The sequence below is a fragment of the Haliotis cracherodii genome, unplaced genomic scaffold (genome assembly GCF_022045235.1).
Source record: "Haliotis cracherodii isolate W230 unplaced genomic scaffold, xgHalCrac1.p SCAF_40, whole genome shotgun sequence".
Taxonomy (NCBI): domain Eukaryota; kingdom Metazoa; phylum Mollusca; class Gastropoda; order Lepetellida; family Haliotidae; genus Haliotis; species Haliotis cracherodii.
Genome location: NW_027266298.1, coordinates 1,617,298 through 1,639,033, shown reverse-complemented (window position 1 = coordinate 1,639,033; position 21,736 = coordinate 1,617,298). Strand labels below are relative to the sequence as shown.

The 21,736-nt window shown below is 42.5% G+C and overlaps 2 protein-coding genes, 5 non-coding genes and 7 pseudogenes across 7 annotated transcripts; all 14 read left to right on the top strand.

The window, feature by feature from the left end:
* The first annotated feature begins 2,285 nt into the window (after positions 1-2,285).
* Positions 2,286-2,467, top strand: LOC139441550 (U2 spliceosomal RNA; annotated as a pseudogene).
* A 973-nt stretch (positions 2,468-3,440) lies between these two features.
* On the top strand, positions 3,441-3,633 carry LOC139441535 (U2 spliceosomal RNA). The gene has a single exon (XR_011651613.1). It is a non-coding gene; the product is annotated as a U2 spliceosomal RNA (small nuclear RNA).
* Positions 3,634-4,606: 973 nt separating this feature from the next.
* Positions 4,607-4,799, top strand: LOC139441523 (U2 spliceosomal RNA). The gene has a single exon (XR_011651602.1). It is a non-coding gene; the product is annotated as a U2 spliceosomal RNA (small nuclear RNA).
* Positions 4,800-5,772: 973 nt separating this feature from the next.
* LOC139441511 (U2 spliceosomal RNA) lies at positions 5,773-5,965 on the top strand. Its single transcript, XR_011651591.1, has one exon. It is a non-coding gene; the product is annotated as a U2 spliceosomal RNA (small nuclear RNA).
* Positions 5,966-6,938: 973 nt separating this feature from the next.
* On the top strand, positions 6,939-7,131 carry LOC139441465 (U2 spliceosomal RNA). The gene has a single exon (XR_011651570.1). It is a non-coding gene; the product is annotated as a U2 spliceosomal RNA (small nuclear RNA).
* Positions 7,132-8,104: 973 nt separating this feature from the next.
* On the top strand, positions 8,105-8,273 carry LOC139441497 (U2 spliceosomal RNA; annotated as a pseudogene).
* A 5,342-nt stretch (positions 8,274-13,615) lies between these two features.
* LOC139441481 (U2 spliceosomal RNA) lies at positions 13,616-13,831 on the top strand (annotated as a pseudogene).
* Positions 13,832-14,804: 973 nt separating this feature from the next.
* LOC139441493 (U2 spliceosomal RNA) lies at positions 14,805-14,971 on the top strand (annotated as a pseudogene).
* Positions 14,972-15,016: 45 nt separating this feature from the next.
* Positions 15,017-16,426, top strand: LOC139441437 (uncharacterized). Its single transcript, XM_071222348.1, has one exon. It carries the CDS (start codon positions 15,017-15,019, stop codon positions 16,424-16,426), a length of 1,410 nt encoding a protein of 469 aa, XP_071078449.1.
* Positions 16,427-16,663: 237 nt separating this feature from the next.
* On the top strand, positions 16,664-16,846 carry LOC139441553 (U2 spliceosomal RNA; annotated as a pseudogene).
* A 973-nt stretch (positions 16,847-17,819) lies between these two features.
* LOC139441492 (U2 spliceosomal RNA) lies at positions 17,820-17,986 on the top strand (annotated as a pseudogene).
* A 45-nt stretch (positions 17,987-18,031) lies between these two features.
* Positions 18,032-19,441, top strand: LOC139441435 (uncharacterized). The gene has a single exon (XM_071222347.1). It carries the CDS (start codon positions 18,032-18,034, stop codon positions 19,439-19,441), a length of 1,410 nt encoding a protein of 469 aa, XP_071078448.1.
* A 237-nt stretch (positions 19,442-19,678) lies between these two features.
* On the top strand, positions 19,679-19,861 carry LOC139441552 (U2 spliceosomal RNA; annotated as a pseudogene).
* A 973-nt stretch (positions 19,862-20,834) lies between these two features.
* LOC139441544 (U2 spliceosomal RNA) lies at positions 20,835-21,027 on the top strand. The gene has a single exon (XR_011651621.1). It is a non-coding gene; the product is annotated as a U2 spliceosomal RNA (small nuclear RNA).
* The last annotated feature ends 709 nt before the right edge of the window (positions 21,028-21,736 follow it).

Here is a 21,736-nt window from a genome sequence, read left to right as displayed (position 1 = left end):
AATGCGGACAATGTTCGTAACTGGCGTCCAATTTCTTTATTAAATGTCGATGTCAAAATAATCTCCAAATTGTTATGCACACGTTTAGGCAAGGTTATAGGCAATATCGTGCATTTGGATCAAACTTGTGCTGTTCCTGGCCGATCTATTCATGATAACTGTCATCTCATTCGTAATGTGCTTGATTATGTGGATCAGAAAGATCTGCCTTGTGCTTTTATTAGTTTAGACCAGGAGAAGGCTTTTGATAGAGTCTCTCATCAGTTTCTGTTTCATGTCTTGGACGCTTTTGGCTTTGGTCCTAATTTCAAAAAATGGGTCAAAATTCTTTATACGGACATTTCTAGTGCGGTTATAATTAATCAGCACATTTCACAGCCATTTCCAGTAACGAGGTCTGTCCGTCAGGGATGTGGGTTGTCCCCGTCCTTGTATGTCTTAGCGCTAGAACCTCTTTTAGGCTATATACGCAAAAAGTCGCAAATTGTGGGTATTAAATTACCAGGTACTGATGATTCAGCAAAGATATCTGCTTTTGCTGATGATGGGCTGGGGTTTTGTACTTCTGACGCTTCTATTGGACATCTTTTGGCTGCTTATTCCTTTTATGGTCAAGCGTCAGGCTCCAAATTGAATCTTGCAAAAACTCATGGCATTTTTGTTGGTAAGTGGCGCAGTAGGTCGGATCACCCTTTTGGTATTTCTTGGATCGAGCATTCAAAAATTGTTGGAATTATGACAGGCAGGAATGTCAGTGCGGACGATCAATTTCATCCTATACTATCTAAATTTCGGTCTGTTTTAAATGTTTCCAAGGGGCGCTCTATTTCTATTTTTGGTAAAACTGTTGTGTGCAATGTCATGGCCTTATCTAAGTTGTGGTACCGTGGGGCGGTAACACCTTATTCTAAACATTACGTCGAACTCTTTCAGAGGGAGACTTTTCGGTTTATTTGGAACTCCACTGCTGAACCCATTCGGAGGTCTGTGTGTTATAAATCTGTTTTAGATGGGGGCTTGGGTGTTGTTCACATCCAATCTAAATTATATTCCTTTTATTTACGTCATATCCAAGCTCTTTTACTTCATTCTTCAGCTAAGTGGACGTTTTTTGCAAAGTATTGGTTAGGTTTGTCTTTACGCCACTATTGCTCTGCCTTTGCTTCTAACCTTTTTCCTCATTCTGCGACGATTCCTATTTTCTATCAGCATTGTTTTTTGGCTCTTAAACGGTTTGAGGCCGTTCATTCTAATTTTCTGATAGATGTCTTTCGGTTTACTTCTAAACAGTTTTATGTCTATTTATTGCAAACAGTTGTGGAAAATAAAATTGAGTTGTTGTATCCACGTATTCCTTTTCGTCACGTTTGGTTAAATTTGCATAATCATTTTGTGGATCCACTTTCCAAATCTGTCAATTATCGTCTTGTCTATGATGCTCTCCCTTTGGGGTATACTCTTTATGCCCGGGGAATGTCTGTCACTCCAAACTGTCCTCTCTGTCGTATGGCAATAGAAACTTCTGATCATCTTTTCGTCTATTGCCCGTGTGTTGATGTGTTGTGGGATATCGTTTTCAAGTGGTTAGATTATTTATCGTTTGGGCTCTTGAAAAGAAATCATGAAGTAATTCGGTTTTCTTTGATACCGAAAATTCCAAATTCCCATCGGAAATCGCTCTGCCTTTATCTTTTGACTTTAACAAAATATTCCATTTGGCTTGTTCGGAATTCTAATAAATTTGAGCACAAAAATTTGAAAGGAAATGATATCGTGTTACGTTTCTTGACTCTCCTTAGGACACGTATCAGGGTTGACTTTTGTCGTTTTTCATTTTCTACTTTTTCTGATTATTGGCTTTCTTCTTCGTTCTTTTGCTCTCTTGATGCTCATCGTACCTTAGTTTTCCATGTGTAATCTTATTAGTGCTTCTTCTGGCTATTACCTTGTCTTGTTTCACTGTTATCAAATGATGTTGCTGTCCATCTTTTAGCGCCTTACTTTGCTTGTCTGTCCATTGTAACCGCAACCGTAATTGCAACTCTTACTTGTGTTTTGTTATTGCTGTTGTTGATTGTTTGTAGCTTCTTTTGCTTCCATTGTATTACTGTTCTCTTACATGTACTTCATGTTATTCTGGTTGTTTGGTTCTGTTTAGTGTTTCTTACCTTTTCTTCTTCTTTAGTCTTGTTTCTGTTAGCACTGCAGGGTCCACATCTGTGATACCTTTAGGCGACCCTGTAGTGACAGCGCTGTCCGCGCCTGTTCAAAATTATGTTTAGACAATAAATTTTATAAAAAAGAAAAAAAGTATCTGTTCTTATCAGCTTAATATCTGATACGTCTCCTAATGGAGACATCGATATTAAACTGATTTTTAGAATGGGATGAGGTGCCACGGGGCTTGCTCCGCCCTCATCACGGGTTGACCCGGTATTGCAGTACCTCCGGGAATGGCCCACCACTCATATTTCAATCAAAAATTAGAACTCTCAGCTTTGCCTACATCTTCACATTCGTCTTATTTGGCACTGCCGCTCCGTTTTTCGCCCTTAGTTCTCAATAGATACCATATTTTATTACTTTGAAACCTTAGACATATACCTGTTCACACGTGCAGTCCGTCCCTTAACCACACCAACCCCTACAAGTTTGTAAAAGTAGCATTTTTCAACTTTCAGCTACATACAGTCCCCCGTAACCAAGGCCGTCGCCCATGACGCCGCACGCCGGATATGACGTCTAGACAATCACTCTGTCACAACAACAGTCTGCTTCGTCCCTACAAGACGTTTTCAACGTCGCATCCCCCCCTAAATAGATGTTTAAAGAACTACACACGCGCCTGACGCGTCATTACACTTTGTGCAAGTGAGTTCATTTTCCAATATTCATTACAGTTCAGTCGGTTTTTTTGTCTTCAATGCAATTTTCCATGCAATTCATTCATTTTTAGCTTTGCTGGACACCTTAAGTATCTTTACCTTTAGTTTATTTAATACATTGGGGCAATTTGGATGGGAATGTCACTCTTACCCACGCACGACTCTGTCAAAGTCGGGCCCAAGCTAATTCAAGCTGGCCTGTCTCCCCTTGCCTCCCCGACTCCACTCATTAAGTCCTAATGTCGCGGCCGGTATTCACGTTGGACTGGGTCGCTGCAGGACGTTTACCCAACGTCTGGCCATGCTTTATCGGCGCTCTCTTTATACATAGCAAAATGGGTCTATTTACTCCATTTTTACATTGATCAAAGACGCTGAAAATCTCCACAAACGTCTTGCAGTCGGCTGTCGCACTCGTGTGCTGTCAACATTTTTACAGATTTGCGCCTGTAATATTGCTGGCCAATGATTTTAAGCGCTTCATGTAAATAAACAGCCCCTAAATGGTATGTTGTGTCAGTAGATGTACTTTGGCGGCGCAAGCCGGCAGCCGGCATCGCTTCTCGGCCTTTTGGCTAAGATCAAAGTGTAGTATCTGTTCTTATCAGCTTAATATCTGATACGTCTCCTAATGGAGACATCGATATTAAACTGATTTTTAGAATGGGATGAGGTGCCACGGGGCTTGCTCCGCCCTCATCACGGGTTGACCCGGTATTGCAGTACCTCCGGGAATGGCCCACCACTCATATTTCAATCAAAAATTAGAACTCTCAGCTTTGCCTACATCTTCACATTCGTCTTATTTGGCACTGCCGCTCCGTTTTTCGCCCTTAGTTCTCAATAGATACCATATTTTATTACTTTGAAACCTTAGACATATACCTGTTCACACGTGCAGTCCGTCCCTTAACCACACCAACCCCTACAAGTTTGTAAAAGTAGCATTTTTCAACTTTCAGCTACATACAGTCCCCCGTAACCAAGGCCGTCGCCCATGACGCCGCACGCCGGATATGACGTCTAGACAATCACTCTGTCACAACAACAGTCTGCTTCGTCCCTACAAGACGTTTTCAACGTCGCATCCCCCCCTAAATAGATGTTTAAAGAACTACACACGCGCCTGACGCGTCATTACACTTTGTGCAAGTGAGTTCATTTTCCAATATTCATTACAGTTCAGTCGTTTTTTTTGTCTTCAATGCAATTTTCCATGCAATTCATTCATTTTTAGCTTTGCTGGACACCTTAAGTATCTTTACCTTTAGTTTATTTAATACATTGGGGCAATTTGGATGGGAATGTCACTCTTACCCACGCACGACTCTGTCAAAGTCGGGCCCAAGCTAATTCAAGCTGGCCTGTCTCCCCTTGCCTCCCCGACTCCACTCATTAAGTCCTAATGTCGCGGCCGGTATTCACGTTGGACTGGGTCGCTGCAGGACGTTTACCCAACGTCTGGCCATGCTTTATCGGCGCTCTCTTTATACATAGCAAAATGGGTCTATTTACTCCATTTTTACATTGATCAAAGACGCTGAAAATCTCCACAAACGTCTTGCAGTCGGCTGTCGCACTCGTGTGCTGTCAACATTTTTACAGATTTGCGCCTGTAATATTGCTGGCCAATGATTTTAAGCGCTTCATGTAAATAAACAGCCCCTAAATGGTATGTTGTGTCAGTAGATGTACTTTGGCGGCGCAAGCCGGCAGCCGGCATCGCTTCTCGGCCTTTTGGCTAAGATCAAAGTGTAGTATCTGTTCTTATCAGCTTAATATCTGATACGTCTCCTAATGGAGACATCGATATTAAACTGATTTTTAGAATGGGATGAGGTGCCACGGGGCTTGCTCCGCCCTCATCACGGGTTGACCCGGTATTGCAGTACCTCCGGGAATGGCCCACCACTCATATTTCAATCAAAAATTAGAACTCTCAGCTTTGCCTACATCTTCACATTCGTCTTATTTGGCACTGCCGCTCCGTTTTTCGCCCTTAGTTCTCAATAGATACCATATTTTATTACTTTGAAACCTTAGACATATACCTGTTCACACGTGCAGTCCGTCCCTTAACCACACCAACCCCTACAAGTTTGTAAAAGTAGCATTTTTCAACTTTCAGCTACATACAGTCCCCCGTAACCAAGGCCGTCGCCCATGACGCCGCACGCCGGATATGACGTCTAGACAATCACTCTGTCACAACAACAGTCTGCTTCGTCACTACAAGACGTTTTCAACGTCGCATCCCCCCCTAAATAGATGTTTAAAGAACTACACATGCGCCTGATGCGTCATTACACTTTGTGCAAGTGAGTTCATTTTCCAATATTCATTACAGTTCAGTCGGTTTTTTTGTCTTCAATGCAATTTTTCATGCAATTCATTCATTTTTAGCTTTGCTGGACACCTTAAGTATCTTTACCTTTAGTTTATTTAATACATTGGGGCAATTTGGATGGGAATGTCACTCTTACCCACGCCCGACTCTGTCAAAGTCGGGCCCAAGCTAATTCAAGCTGGCCTGTCTCCCCTTGCCTCCCCGACTCCACTCATTAAGTCCTAATGTCGCGGCCGGTATTCACGTTGGACTGGGTCGCTGCAGGACGTTTACCCAACGTCTGGCCATGCTTTATCGGCGCTCTCTTTATACATAGCAAAATGGGTCTATTTACTCCATTTTTACATTCATCAAAGACGCTGAAAATCTCCACAAACGTCTTGCAGTCGGGTGTCGCACTCGTGTGCTGTCAACATTTTTACAGATTGGCGCCTGTAATATTGCTGGCCAATGATTTTAAGCGCTTCATGTAAATAAACAGCCCCTAAATGGTATGTTGTGTCAGTAGATGTACTTTGGCGGCGCAAGCCGGCAGCCGGCATCGCTTCTCGGCCTTTTGGCTAAGATCAAAGTGTAGTATCTGTTCTTATCAGCTTAATATCTGATACGTCTCCTAATGGAGACATCGATATTAAACTGATTTTTAGAATGGGATGAGGTGCCACGGGGCTTGCTCCGCCCTCATCACGGGTTGACCCGGTATTGCAGTACCTCCGGGAATGGCCCACCACTCATATTTCAATCAAAAATTAGAACTCTCAGCTTTGCCTACATCTTCACATTCGTCTTATTTGGCACTGCCGCTCCGTTTTTCGCCCTTAGTTCTCAATAGATACCATATTTTATTACTTTGAAACCTTAGACATATACCTGTTCACACGTGCAGTCCGTCCCTTAACCACACCAACCCCTACAAGTTTGTAAAAGTAGCATTTTTCAACTTTCAGCTACATACAGTCCCCCGTAACCAAGGCCGTCGCCCATGACGCCGCACGCCGGATATGACGTCTAGACAATCACTCTGTCACAACAACAGTCTGCTTCGTCACTACAAGACGTTTTCAACGTCGCATCCCCCCCTAAATAGATGTTTAAAGAACTACACATGCGCCTGACGCGTCATTACACTTTGTGCAAGTGAGTTCATTTTCCAATATTCATTACAGTTCAGTCGGTTTTTTTGTCTTCAATGCAATTTTTCATGCAATTCATTCATTTTTAGCTTTGCTGGACACCTTAAGTATCTTTACCTTTAGTTTATTTAATACATTGGGGCAATTTGGATGGGAATGTCACTCTTACCCACGCCCGACTCTGTCAAAGTCGGGCCCAAGCTAATTCAAGCTGGCCTGTCTCCCCTTGCCTCCCCGACTCCACTCATTAAGTCCTAATGTCGCGGCCGGTATTCACGTTGGACTGGGTCGCTGCAGGACGTTTACCCAACGTCTGGCCATGCTTTATCGGCGCTCTCTTTATACATAGCAAAATGGGTCTATTTACTCCATTTTTACATTCATCAAAGACGCTGAAAATCTCCACAAACGTCTTGCAGTCGGGTGTCGCACTCGTGTGCTGTCAACATTTTTACAGATTGGCGCCTGTAATATTGCTGGCCAATGATTTTAAGCGCTTCATGTAAATAAACAGCCCCTAAATGGTATGTTGTGTCAGTAGATGTACTTTGGCGGCGCAAGCCGGCAGCCGGCATCGCTTCTCGGCCTTTTGGCTAAGATCAAAGTGTAGTATCTGTTCTTATCAGCTTAATATCTGATACGTCTCCTAATGGAGACATCGATATTAAACTGATTTTTAGAATGGGATGAGGTGCCACGGGGCTTGCTCCGCCCTCATCACGGGTTGACCCGGTATTGCAGTACCTCCGGGAATGGCCCACCACTCATATTTCAATCAAAAATTAGAACTCTCAGCTTTGCCTACATCTTCACATTCGTCTTATTTGGCACTGCCGCTCCGTTTTTCGCCCTTAGTTCTCAATAGATACCATATTTTATTACTTTGAAACCTTAGACATATACCTGTTCACACGTGCAGTCCGTCCCTTAACCACACCAACCCCTACAAGTTTGTAAAAGTAGCATTTTTCAACTTTCAGCTACATACAGTCCCCCGTAACCAAGGCCGTCGCCCATGACGCCGCACGCCGGATATGACGTCTAGACAATCACTCTGTCACAACAACAGTCTGCTTCGTCACTACAAGACGTTTTCAACGTCGCATCCCCCCCTAAATAGATGTTTAAAGAACTACACATGCGCCTGACGCGTCATTACACTTTGTGCAAGTGAGTTCATTTTCCAATATTCATTACAGTTCAGTCGGTTTTTTTGTCTTCAATGCAATTTTTCATGCAATTCATTCATTTTTAGCTTTGCTGGACACCTTAAGTATCTTTACCTTTAGTTTATTTAATACATTGGGGCAATTTGGATGGGAATGTCACTCTTACCCACGCCCGACTCTGTCAAAGTCGGGCCCAAGCTAATTCAAGCTGGCCTGTCTCCCCTTGCCTCCCCGACTCCACTCATTAAGTCCTAATGTCGCGGCCGGTATTCACGTTGGACTGGGTCGCTGCAGGACGTTTACCCAACGTCTGGCCATGCTTTATCGGCGCTCTCTTTATACATAGCAAAATGGGTCTATTTACTCCATTTTTACATTCATCAAAGACGCTGAAAATCTCCACAAACGTCTTGCAGTCGGGTGTCGCACTCGTGTGCTGTCAACATTTTTACAGATTGGCGCCTGTAATATTGCTGGCCAATGATTTTAAGCGCTTCATGTAAATAAACAGCCCCTAAATGGTATGTTGTGTCAGTAGATGTACTTTGGCGGCGCAAGCCGGCAGCCGGCATCGCTTCTCGGCCTTTTGGCTAAGATCAAAGTGTAGTATCTTGGCCAACTACAGAGGATTACAGAGGATTATTGTGCTTTTCGTGGACCTGAGGAAGGTGACTATATTTGTGTGTTTTTGTACATAACTCCACTTCTTTTTCTAGGTCTACGAGTTGGTGCAGGCACTTCGGTGCCTGAAGACCTTAAGTGGTCACCACTCCTCTATGGCAGAAGCAGCAGCCACCACAGTTGGTCCTGTTCCTGACAGGTTTTTTGACAGGGATGCCATCGACAACACCTTGAAGATCTCTACACGATTTCGAGGCTTGACAAATGAACAACTATTCCAGGTACTGTTGTTATCAATTGATACTATTACTGCGAAGGACATTGTGTCCATATGGAAGGCAAAGAATGGAAATGAATATTTTGTAACATTCACTACCCCTCGTTTTGTGCATTTATTTCATTCAAACCAAGGTGTTAGGGTGGCCGGAGAATATTACACCTTTTCTCCATACAATCGCCAGATAGTTGATCTGAAAATTCACTGGCTTCATGGAACAATTAAGGATCAATATCTAGTCTACTTTTTTTCCGACTATGGAAAGGTCTTGGAGGTGCGTAGGCACACTGACCACCTTGATACTTGTCAAATAGAATCTGGTGTCAGATATGTAAAACTGCAGCTTCACACCTTCGACACAGACTTGCCCTATATTGTGAAAATGGGTAAGAAGATGTCAATGCTTATTTCAACAGCAGGCAGACTACCAATTTGTTTCAACTGTAGTAAGATTGGGCATCTTAGAAGCGAATGCCCTAACAGGCGACCACCCACAAAGGGCGATAACCCCTCAGGTACTTATGCCCAAGCTGTCAGATCTGTGAGACAGCAGGATCATGACGACAGTGAATCTATTTCCACTAACGATGAGATGGAATCGACAAAGTCTGTCGTGATTGAGGACAGTAGTAAGACAGAAGTCGTGACTGCGAGGGAAGGTGGAGATCTTGATGAAAACAGCCATCAGGAGATAGGTAAGGATATTACTATGAATCCAGAGCCGGTGCCTTCCACCTCTGGTTGGGATTGGGAAGTTAACAAAGAGAACATGGACGTGTTTTCACAAGAGGGGGATGACACTGTAGGGGGCGCAGAAGAGCCGTTATTACCACCTCCCAAGGCCAAAGCCCCACGTTCTAACACTAAAAGTACGACGTCCGCCACGGGGAGTAAAAGGAGCTCCCAGCCAGAGTCCCCATCCAACAAACACTCCTTCCCATGTGCACAAGCGGCCATGCTATCAGAGGCTCAGAGAACGTCTCCAAGAAGTTCAGTTAAAAAGCATCGGCCTGATGAGACCCCTCCTACTTAATCACCGGTGCTGCACACGCCCACTCCCAAACGACTAGGTTATGTCCATGGACTATGATTACAAGACCAATGCTAACAACACAACCATCCCTCTTTAGGGAGTATGATTTGAGTAATGCTTCTCATGTAGATTGCTTTTAATTCTTCATACGTAATAATTACCAAAAAAAAAATAAAAACCACCAATGTATAATCTTACCACTATAAATTGTAATGGCCTATTAGATAATGTCGATAAAATCAATACCTTATCACATAGATTTAATACTAGTATTGACTTTCTCTTCATTCAAGAGACCCATGTGTTTAATATTGTTATTGCTAAGCGCCTAGGGTTAAAATTTAATGGGAAGTGTTTCTGGTCCTTTGGAAATAATAATAGTAGAGGGGTTGGATTAATTATTAATGATAAAATCAATTTTGTTCTAGACCAATTTAAACTAGATATAGACGGGAGGTATCTAATAATAGATGGGAATGTTAATGGAGTTAGAATCCGATTATTAAATGTATATGCACCAAATCACTCTGCGGATAGGGTAGTGTTTTTTCAAAATATTTCGACATTTCTAGTTACTAATAGATTATTAATAATGGGAGGGGATTTTAATTGTGTATGTAATACAAAATTAGATAAAGTGGGTGGGAATACAAATAGTAATCAACAAGGCGCTAACGTCATTAGACAATGGGTTTCTGACTTTTCTCTTACTGATATATTCCGTTCTTTATTTCCAGATTCGGTGATGGTGTCTTGGCGTAATGCTGCTGGTGTTGGGTCTAGACTTGATCGCTTTTACTTTTCATCCTCCCTGCTGTCCGCTGTTGATACTTCGACCATCACTCCCTGCTCCTTCTCTGACCATGATTACGTCCAGGTAATGCTCAAAGATTTTGGAGGTATAGACTTTGGACCTTCCTACTGGAAATGTAATAGTTCATGTTTTGATCTAGAATTTAAACAACGTTTTTCTCATTTTTGCAAAATCAATATTCCTGCTATAGAGGAAATAACTTTAAACTGGTGGGATAATTTCAAAAAATTAATAACAGTATTTATTAAGCATTTTACTAAAACTCGTCGAAAAATTAGAACATCCCACCTTAAGAGTTTAGAACAACAGTACCAAACTCTATGCCGTGCAGAATCTGCTAACCCCGGTCTATATACAGATCAAATTAAGGAGACCAAAAAACAATTAAATGATTTCGAAAATATGGAATTCAAAGGGAATTTAATTCGTTCTAAAGCTAAAGACTTAGAAATTGGGGAAAAGCCTTCTAGCTACTTTTTACGCAAGGAAGCTAAGAGAGGTCAAAATAAATCAATCTCTTCAATTTTGGATTCTTCTGGCAATCTAGTTAAAACCTCTCAAGACATCATGGGTGTTTTTGTAGACTTTTATTCTGACCTTTTTTCGGCCGAGCCTATTGATGAAGAAATATGTAAAGACTTCCTTGTTGATCTACCTAAATTACATTCGGAACGTTCGACTTTACTAGAAGGTGACATCACAAAAGAAGAAATTCTCAGTGCCCTTAAGGCCATGGGTGATAATAAGTCTCCAGGTTCGGACGGGCTTACCAAGGAGTTTTATTTGTTCTCTTTTGATGTTCTTGGTGATGTGCTACTACGTCTTGTGCATCTGTGTTTTTCAGAAGGGCGTTTGCCTACTTCTTCTAAAACCTCCTATATTACTTTGATATGCAAGGATGTTAATAATTCGAATAGTGTTCGTAATTGGCGCCCAATTTCATTACTAAATACAGACGTCAAAATCATATCCAAAATATTATGCACAAGATTAGGTAATGTTATCGAAGATATTGTACATCAGGACCAAACATGTGCCATTCCTGGCCGATCTATTCAAGATAATTGCCATTTACAACGTAATGTGTTGGACTATGTGGAGCAAAAAAACCTCCCTTGTGCTTTTATAAGTTTAGATCAAGAAAAGGCTTTTGATAGAGTCTCCCATCAGTTTTTATTTAAAGTATTGGACACTTTTGGCTTTGGTCCGAATTTTAAAAAATGGGTCAAAATTCTATATACTGACATATCCAGTGCTGTACTTGTAAACCAACACATATCCAGACCCTTTCCGGTTACGAGGTCAGTCAGGCAAGGTTGTGGACTATCTCCCTCCTTGTATGTACTTTCACTGGAACCTCTACTCAATAAAATAAGACAAAACCAATTAATTAAAGGCGTGCAGCTTCCAGGTATTGATGATTCAGCTAAAATATCTGCTTATGCTGATGATGGTCTTGGTTTCTGTACAACAGATGCTTCAGTTCACAACCTTTTGAAAGTATACGAAACGTTTAGCAAAGCATCTGGGTCCAAATTGAATATGACTAAAACAAAAGGAATTTTTGTTGGTAAATGGAAGTCACGGTCGGACCACCCTTTCGGTATTTCTTGGATTGACCAGTCAAAAATAGTTGGAATTATAGTTGGTAATGGGATCAATGATGATGATCAGTTTCATCCGGTAATTACGAAATTCCGTACTGTTCTAAAAATGTGTAAAGGGCGATCAGTTTCTATTTTTGGCAAAACAGTACTGTGCAACATTTTAGGTCTTGCTAAACTGTGGTACCGTGGAGCAGTGGCCCCAGTTTCAAATCATTATGTCGATCTTTTCCAGAGAGAGACATTTCGGTTCATTTGGCAGTCTACAGCTGAACCAATTAGGCGCTCCATTTTATATAAACACATTTTAGATGGTGGTCTTGGTGTTATACACATCAAATCAAAATTACAATCATTTCACTTGAAACACGTTCAAAATTTGTTAAAAGGAAGTTCAGCTAAGTGGACGTTTTTTGCAAAATACTGGTTAGGTATGTCCTTGCGCCGCTACATTCCCATATCTCTATCTATCCCCCACTCTGAGACGTTATCCCCTTTTTATCAACAATGCTATTCATCAGTTAAATTGTTTGAGTCTATTGTTGAGGACCCTTTAGGTGATCTATCAAAATTTAATTCTAAACAGTTTTATAATGCACTTCTGAAAAAGATTGTTGAACATAAAGTGGAGAAATTATATCCTCAAATTAATTTCGATCTTGTTTGGCGTAACCTTCATCACTCATTCATGGATAACTTGCCAAAATCAGTTAACTACCGTCTCATCTTTAATGCTCTTCCTCTCAACTATATTCTTCATACTCGTGGAATGTCTGCTTCCCCAAACTGTTCTCTTTGTCTAGGTGCACTTGAAACCTCAGACCATCTTTTTGTGTCTTGTCCTTGTGTTAATGTACTGTGGGATATCATTTTTCCTTGGTTACATCAACTTTCTTCAGGGCTAATAAAAAAATCACATGAAATTATAAAGTTTGGTCTTGCACCAAAGATCCCAAATTCATATAAATTTGCTGTTTGTGTATATTTGGTGTCTTTGGCAAAATACAGTATTTGGTGGATTCGGAACATTAATAAATATGAACACAAACAGTTAAAAGGGAATGATATTGTGTTGCGTTTTTTGTCACTCCTAAAAATGCGTATTCGGGTCGACTTCTTTCGTCTATCCAGTTCTACATTTGCTAACTATTGGCTTTCCTCTTCAATTTTCTGCAATGTCAATGCGGGTGTGTTAAATATTATGTTTTAACAATATAAATGTATACTCTACAGTTAATAATTGAAATATCATGTTATTATTACTAACTACTACAATAATTAAAGAGCTTTACGTGTCCATTATTAATGCAGGACCCAAAGATTGACCCCAACTGCCCTGTGTTAACAATTAATATCATTGTTTAAACATATCTACTATAAAATACTATTCTTTGTCCATCCAGAATTAGGTCCCCCTTTGATGACCCCATTTGCCCTGTATTTTAACCATGTATATATGTAAAAATATCTGTATATATTTAAGAATATATTGATAGTTACAATAGAATTTGTAACGTAAAATATCTAAAACAATTGTACATAATCAGTTGTATGTCCCTTATTTTGTAAGCATATCCAAATTATATTTAAATATTGTACATATTGGTGGTTATATGTTTAAGTTTGATGTTTCCTCTTTTAATTTGAATTGTTATGGCCACTACTCCGACCACTGTGATATTGTATTTTATTTAGGAGTAGTGGCCTTACTGCTGTCCAAATGTGTATTTTCATTTCGTTTCATGTGAATAAATTTATTATTAAAAAAAAAAAAAAAAAAAAAAAAAAAAAGTATCTGTTCTTATCAGCTTAATATCTGATACGTCTCCTAATGGAGACATCGATATTAAACTGATTTTTAGAATGGGATGAGGTGCCACGGGGCTTGCTCCGCCCTCATCACGGGTTGACCCGGTATTGCAGTACCTCCGGGAATGGCCCACCACTCATATTTCAATCAAAAATTAGAACTCTCAGCTTTGCCTACATCTTCACATTCGTCTTATTTGGCACTGCCGCTCCGTTTTTCGCCCTTAGTTCTCAATAGATACCATATTTTATTACTTTGAAACCTTAGACATATACCTGTTCACACGTGCAGTCCGTCCCTTAACCACACCAACCCCTACAAGTTTGTAAAAGTAGCATTTTTCAACTTTCAGCTACATACAGTCCCCCGTAACCAAGGCCGTCGCCCATGACGCCGCACGCCGGATATGACGTCTAGACAATCACTCTGTCACAACAACAGTCTGCTTCGTCACTACAAGACGTTTTCAACGTCGCATCCCCCCCTAAATAGATGTTTAAAGAACTACACATGCGCCTGACGCGTCATTACACTTTGTGCAAGTGAGTTCATTTTCCAATATTCATTACAGTTCAGTCGGTTTTTTTGTCTTCAATGCAATTTTTCATGCAATTCATTCATTTTTAGCTTTGCTGGACACCTTAAGTATCTTTACCTTTAGTTTATTTAATACATTGGGGCAATTTGGATGGGAATGTCACTCTTACCCACGCCCGACTCTGTCAAAGTCGGGCCCAAGCTAATTCAAGCTGGCCTGTCTCCCCTTGCCTCCCCGACTCCACTCATTAAGTCCTAATGTCGCGGCCGGTATTCACGTTGGACTGGGTCGCTGCAGGACGTTTACCCAACGTCTGGCCATGCTTTATCGGCGCTCTCTTTATACATAGCAAAATGGGTCTATTTACTCCATTTTTACATTCATCAAAGACGCTGAAAATCTCCACAAACGTCTTGCAGTCGGGTGTCGCACTCGTGTGCTGTCAACATTTTTACAGATTGGCGCCTGTAATATTGCTGGCCAATGATTTTAAGCGCTTCATGTAAATAAACAGCCCCTAAATGGTATGTTGTGTCAGTAGATGTACTTTGGCGGCGCAAGCCGGCAGCCGGCATCACTTCTCGGCCTTTTGGCTAAGATCAAAGTGTAGTATCTGAGCCAAACCGTTTTGCGATCCTCTCCTTCGGGAGTTTATGTGACTCTACATGCTTGTGTGTATTCTTGCATTTTGCTTTGTATTTACTGCCGCTTCCTTCCCAGGTCTACGTAAGGCATCGTCTGCTCTGCAGTCGTGTGACTTTAGTTAGTCTCCTTACTTCTTCACCATGGCTTTGACTGCAGCTATCAACGAAGGACCCATTCCTGTGGAATATGTGGATCAGGACGTTGTTGCCAGGACTCTGCGTGTTTACCTTACTGCTAAGGTATCTTCTGTTCAGGAGTTTGTATCCTACCTGAAGTCGTCTGTTCCGGAGTTTGACTTGCAAGATTGTAGTGGCATTTGGAAGACCGAGAGGTATGGGCAAGTATATCTTACTATGAAGAGTGTTGAGTGTGCTCAGGAACTATTGAAGCTGCAGTGTGTACGTGTTGGAAGTGACAAAATCTACTTTTACAGTTATGGCAAGTTTATGGTGCCCTTGAGAGTCCACTGGCTTCATGCCACTGTACGGAGCAACTTTTTGAGGAACTATTTCTCAAAGTTTGGAAAAGTACTGGATGTGTTGCGTGAGTTTGAAACGATTGAAGGTGTTGATATTTTTTCTGGTGTTCGCATCGTGAAAATGGAACTAACTGATGATGAGAAGGAGCGTATACCCCACATAGTGAAATTCGGGGAGAAGCAGAGCATGCTCATCACCGCCCCAGGGAGACTACCAATATGCTTTAAATGCCACACCCATGGTCATGTTCGCTCTCAATGTCCCACTACTACATTGCCTTCTCGTGTTGTTAATAGACAGGTGGGTGCCAGTGTTTCAGCTGATTCGTCTGATGCCATGGATTCTGAGGATTCGGACATTGCTGTTTCTGATGTTGTGAAAGGGGTTGCCAAGAGGAAGAAGTCGGTTGTGAGTAGAGATGGGAAGAGAGGTAAACCTTCCCCTGTGCCTGACTTGGAGTTGGACGATGCACCTTCCCAGACGGAAGCTGCTATGGCTGTCATGGACATGCCGGATGGAATTCATGGACCCAAGGATAGTGATTCTCAAGCACAGGTACCTCCATCTCAGGATTCAGAGGTGACCATGGAGAGTTGGGCTGACCAGATGGAAAAACATGATGCAGACAACAGTAGTGTTACTGATGATGATGACCTCATTAGTGTGCCAAGTGTTGACTTTTCGGATATGGAGGAATCTCAAGACCTGGAGGTTGTTGTACCAGTACCATCGATTCAAAGGGCGTCGACGGAAATGAGGGCCATTGGTGACAGGGCCACTTCCTGTACTAGTGAGACAACATCATGGGACGTTCATACGAAAGTGATCAGGACAGACAAGGAACCGGACGTATCTATCAGCTCACCCAGCTTGGACGCTGTTGTCCGCGATCGCCTTATTGCAGAACCTGGTAAGGAGGCCCTACATAGGCGTTTGGTTATGAAGGTTGTCTGTGCCAAGGTGTGGGCTCATCCCAAAGACTATGTGATTCCACAGGATGTGACATTCAAATACTTCATGGTACCAGTGACACTAGCTAGTTTGCACCGTGCGTCACAGAGTTCAAAGTGATTCTTGTGTTTCTGATTCCTATGTGCATCTCTGTCTTTGGATTTTCCACTAGACATGACCTAGAACATTATTTTCTCTCTTGTTATTACCTGCTTCTCAATGTCTGCTTTGTAATTCAATTGCTGTTTCCTCTTTAGATGATTCTCTGTTAGCACTGCAGGGCCCACAACTGTGATAATTTTAGGCGGCCCTGCAGTGACAGCGCTGTACGCGCCTGTACTAAATTCTCTTTAGGAAATAAATTTTATAAAAAAGAAAAAAAAGTATCTGTTCTTATCAGCTTAATATCTGATACGTCTCCTAATGGAGACATCGATATTAAACTGATTTTTAGAATGGGATGAGGTGCCACGGGGCTTGCTCCGCCCTCATCACGGGTTGACCCGGTATTGCAGTACCTCCGGGAATGGCCCACCACTCATATTTCAATCAAAAATTAGAACTCTCAGCTTTGCCTACATCTTCACATTCGTCTTATTTGGCACTGCCGCTCCGTTTTTCGCCCTTACTTCTCAATAGATACCATATTTTATTACTTTGAAACCTTAGACATATACCTGTTCACACGTGCAGTCCGTCCCTTAACCACACCAACCCCTACAAGTTTGTAAAAGTAGCATTTTTCAACTTTCAGCTACATACAGTCCCCCGTAACCAAGGCCGTCGCCCATGACGCCGCACGCCGGATATGACGTCTAGACAATCACTCTGTCACAACAACAGTCTGCTTCGTCACTACAAGACGTTTTCAACGTCGCATCCCCCCCTAAATAGATGTTTAAAGAACTACACACGCGCCTGACGCGTCATTACACTTTGTGCAAGTGAGTTCATTTTCCAATATTCATTACAGTTCAGTCGGTTTTTTTGTCTTCAATGCAATTTTTCATGCAATTCATTCATTTTTAGCTTTGCTGGACACCTTAAGTATCTTTACCTTTAGTTTATTTAATACATTGGGGCAATTTGGATGGGAATGTCACTCTTACCCACGCCCGACTCTGTCAAAGTCGGGCCCAAGCTAATTCAAGCTGGCCTGTCTCCCCTTGCCTCCCCGACTCCACTCATTAAGTCCTAATGTCGCGGCCGGTATTCACGTTGGACTGGGTCGCTGCAGGACGTTTACCCAACGTCTGGCCATGCTTTATCGGCGCTCTCTTTATACATAGCAAAATGGGTCTATTTACTCCATTTTTACATTCATCAAAGACGCTGAAAATCTCCACAAACGTCTTGCAGTCGGGTGTCGCACTCGTGTGCTGTCAACATTTTTACAGATTGGCGCCTGTAATATTGCTGGCCAATGATTTTAAGCGCTTCATGTAAATAAACAGCCCCTAAATGGTATGTTGTGTCAGTAGATGTACTTTGGCGGCGCAAGCCGGCAGCCGGCATCGCTTCTCGGCCTTTTGGCTAAGATCAAAGTGTAGTATCTGAGCCAAACCGTTTTGCGATCCTCTCCTTCGGGAGTTTATGTGACTTTACATGCTTGTGTGTGTTCTTGCATTTTGCTTTGTATTTACTGCCGCTTCCTTCCCAGGTCTACGTAAGGCATCGTCTGCTCTGCAGTCGTGTGACTTTAGTTAGTCTCCTTACTTCTTCACCATGGCTTTGACTGCAGCTATCAACGAAGGACCCATTCCTGTGGAATATGTGGATCAGGACGTTGTTGCCAGGACTCTGCGTGTTTACCTTACTGCTAAGGTATCTTCTGTTCAGGAGTTTGTATCCTACCTGAAGTCGTCTGTTCCGGAGTTTGACTTGCAAGATTGTAGTGGCATTTGGAAGACCGAGAGGTATGGGCAAGTATATCTTACTATGAAGAGTGTTGAGTGTGCTCAGGAACTATTGAAGCTGCAGTGTGTACGTGTTGGAAGTGACAAAATCTACTTTTACAGTTATGGCAAGTTTATGGTGCCCTTGAGAGTCCACTGGCTTCATGCCACTGTACGGAGCAACTTTTTGAGGAACTATTTCTCAAAGTTTGGAAAAGTACTGGATGTGTTGCGTGAGTTTGAAACGATTGAAGGTGTTGATATTTTTTCTGGTGTTCGCATCGTGAAAATGGAACTAACTGATGATGAGAAGGAGCGTATACCCCACATAGTGAAATTCGGGGAGAAGCAGAGCATGCTCATCACCGCCCCAGGGAGACTACCAATATGCTTTAAATGCCACACCCATGGTCATGTTCGCTCTCAATGTCCCACTACTACATTGCCTTCTCGTGTTGTTAATAGACAGGTGGGTGCCAGTGTTTCAGCTGATTCGTCTGATGCCATGGATTCTGAGGATTCGGACATTGCTGTTTCTGATGTTGTGAAAGGGGTTGCCAAGAGGAAGAAGTCGGTTGTGAGTAGAGATGGGAAGAGAGGTAAACCTTCCCCTGTGCCTGACTTGGAGTTGGACGATGCACCTTCCCAGACGGAAGCTGCTATGGCTGTCATGGACATGCCGGATGGAATTCATGGACCCAAGGATAGTGATTCTCAAGCACAGGTACCTCCATCTCAGGATTCAGAGGTGACCATGGAGAGTTGGGCTGACCAGATGGAAAAACATGATGCAGACAACAGTAGTGTTACTGATGATGATGACCTCATTAGTGTGCCAAGTGTTGACTTTTCGGATATGGAGGAATCTCAAGACCTGGAGGTTGTTGTACCAGTACCATCGATTCAAAGGGCGTCGACGGAAATGAGGGCCATTGGTGACAGGGCCACTTCCTGTACTAGTGAGACAACATCATGGGACGTTCATACGAAAGTGATCAGGACAGACAAGGAACCGGACGTATCTATCAGCTCACCCAGCTTGGACGCTGTTGTCCGCGATCGCCTTATTGCAGAACCTGGTAAGGAGGCCCTACATAGGCGTTTGGTTATGAAGGTTGTCTGTGCCAAGGTGTGGGCTCATCCCAAAGACTATGTGATTCCACAGGATGTGACATTCAAATACTTCATGGTACCAGTGACACTAGCTAGTTTGCACCGTGCGTCGCAGAGTTCAAAGTGATTCTTGTGTTTCTGATTCCTATGTGCATCTCTGTCTTTGGATTTTCCACTGGACATGACCTAGAACATTATTTTCTCTCTTGTTATTACCTGCTTCTCAATGTCTGCTTTGTAATTCAATTGCTGTTTCCTCTTTAGATGATTCTCTGTTAGCACTGCAGGGCCCACAACTGTGATAATTTTAGGCGGCCCTGCAGTGACAGCGCTGTACGCGCCTGTACTAAATTCTCTTTAGGAAATAAATTTTATAAAAAAGAAAAAAAAGTATCTGTTCTTATCAGCTTAATATCTGATACGTCTCCTAATGGAGACATCGATATTAAACTGATTTTTAGAATGGGATGAGGTGCCACGGGGCTTGCTCCGCCCTCATCACGGGTTGACCCGGTATTGCAGTACCTCCGGGAATGGCCCACCACTCATATTTCAATCAAAAATTAGAACTCTCAGCTTTGCCTACATCTTCACATTCGTCTTATTTGGCACTGCCGCTCCGTTTTTCGCCCTTACTTCTCAATAGATACCATATTTTATTACTTTGAAACCTTAGACATATACCTGTTCACACGTGCAGTCCGTCCCTTAACCACACCAACCCCTACAAGTTTGTAAAAGTAGCATTTTTCAACTTTCAGCTACATACAGTCCCCCGTAACCAAGGCCGTCGCCCATGACGCCGCACGCCGGATATGACGTCTAGACAATCACTCTGTCACAACAACAGTCTGCTTCGTCACTACAAGACGTTTTCAACGTCGCATCCCCCCCTAAATAGATGTTTAAAGAACTACACACGCGCCTGACGCGTCATTACACTTTGTGCAAGTGAGTTCATTTTCCAATATTCATTACAGTTCAGTCGGTTTTTTTGTCTTCAATGCAATTTTTCATGCAATTCATTCATTTTTAGCTTTGCTGGACACCTTAAGTATCTTTACCTTTAGTTTATTTAATACATTGGGGCAATTTGGATGGGAATGTCACTCTTACCCACGCCCGACTCTGTCAAAGTCGGGCCCAAGCTAATTCAAGCTGGCCTGTCTCCCCTTGCCTCCCCGACTCCACTCATTAAGTCCTAATGTCGCGGCCGGTATTCACGTTGGACTGGGTCGCTGCAGGACGTTTACCCAACGTCTGGCCATGCTTTATCGGCGCTCTCTTTATACATAGCAAAATGGGTCTATTTACTCCATTTTTACATTCATCAAAGACGCTGAAAATCTCCACAAACGTCTTGCAGTCGGGTGTCGCACTCGTGTGCTGTCAACATTTTTACAGATTGGCGCCTGTAATATTGCTGGCCAATGATTTTAAGCGCTTCATGTAAATAAACAGCCCCTAAATGGTATGTTGTGTCAGTAGATGTACTTTGGCGGCGCAAGCCGGCAGCTGCCATCGCTTCTCGGCCTTTTGGCTAAGATCAAAGTATAGTATCTGTTCTTATCAGCTTAATATCTGATACGTCTCCTAATGGAGACATCGATATTAAACTGATTTTTAGAATGGGATGAGGTGCCACGGGGCTTGCTCCGCCCTCATCACGGGTTGACCCGGTATTGCAGTACCTCCGGGAATGGCCCACCACTCATATTTCAATCAAAAATTAGAACTCTCAGCTTTGCCTACATCTTCACATTCGTCTTATTTGGCACTGCCGCTCCGTTTTTCGCCCTTACTTCTCAATAGATACCATATTTTATTACTTTGAAACCTTAGACATATACCTGTTCACACGTGCAGTCCGTCCCTTAACCACACCAACCCCTACAAGTTTGTAAAAGTAGCATTTTTCAACTTTCAGCTACATACAGTCCCCCGTAACCAAGGCCGTCGCCCATGACGCCGCACGCCGGATATGACGTCTAGACAATCACTCTGTCACAACAACAGTCTGCTTCGTCACTACAAGACGTTTTCAACGTCGCATCCCCCCCTAAATAGATGTTTAAAGAACTACACACGCGCCTGACGCGTCATTACACTTTGTGCAAGTGAGTTCATTTTCCAATATTCATTACAGTTCAGTCGGTTTTTTTGTCTTCAATGCAATTTTTCATGCAATTCATTCATTTTTAGCTTTGCTGGACACCTTAAGTATCTTTACCTTTAGTTTATTTAATACATTGGGGCAATTTGGATGGGAATGTCACTCTTACCCACGCCCGACTCTGTCAAAGTCGGGCCCAAGCTAATTCAAGCTGGCCTGTCTCCCCTTGCCTCCCCGACTCCACTCATTAAGTCCTAATGTCGCGGCCGGTATTCACGTTGGACTGGGTCGCTGCAGGACGTTTACCCA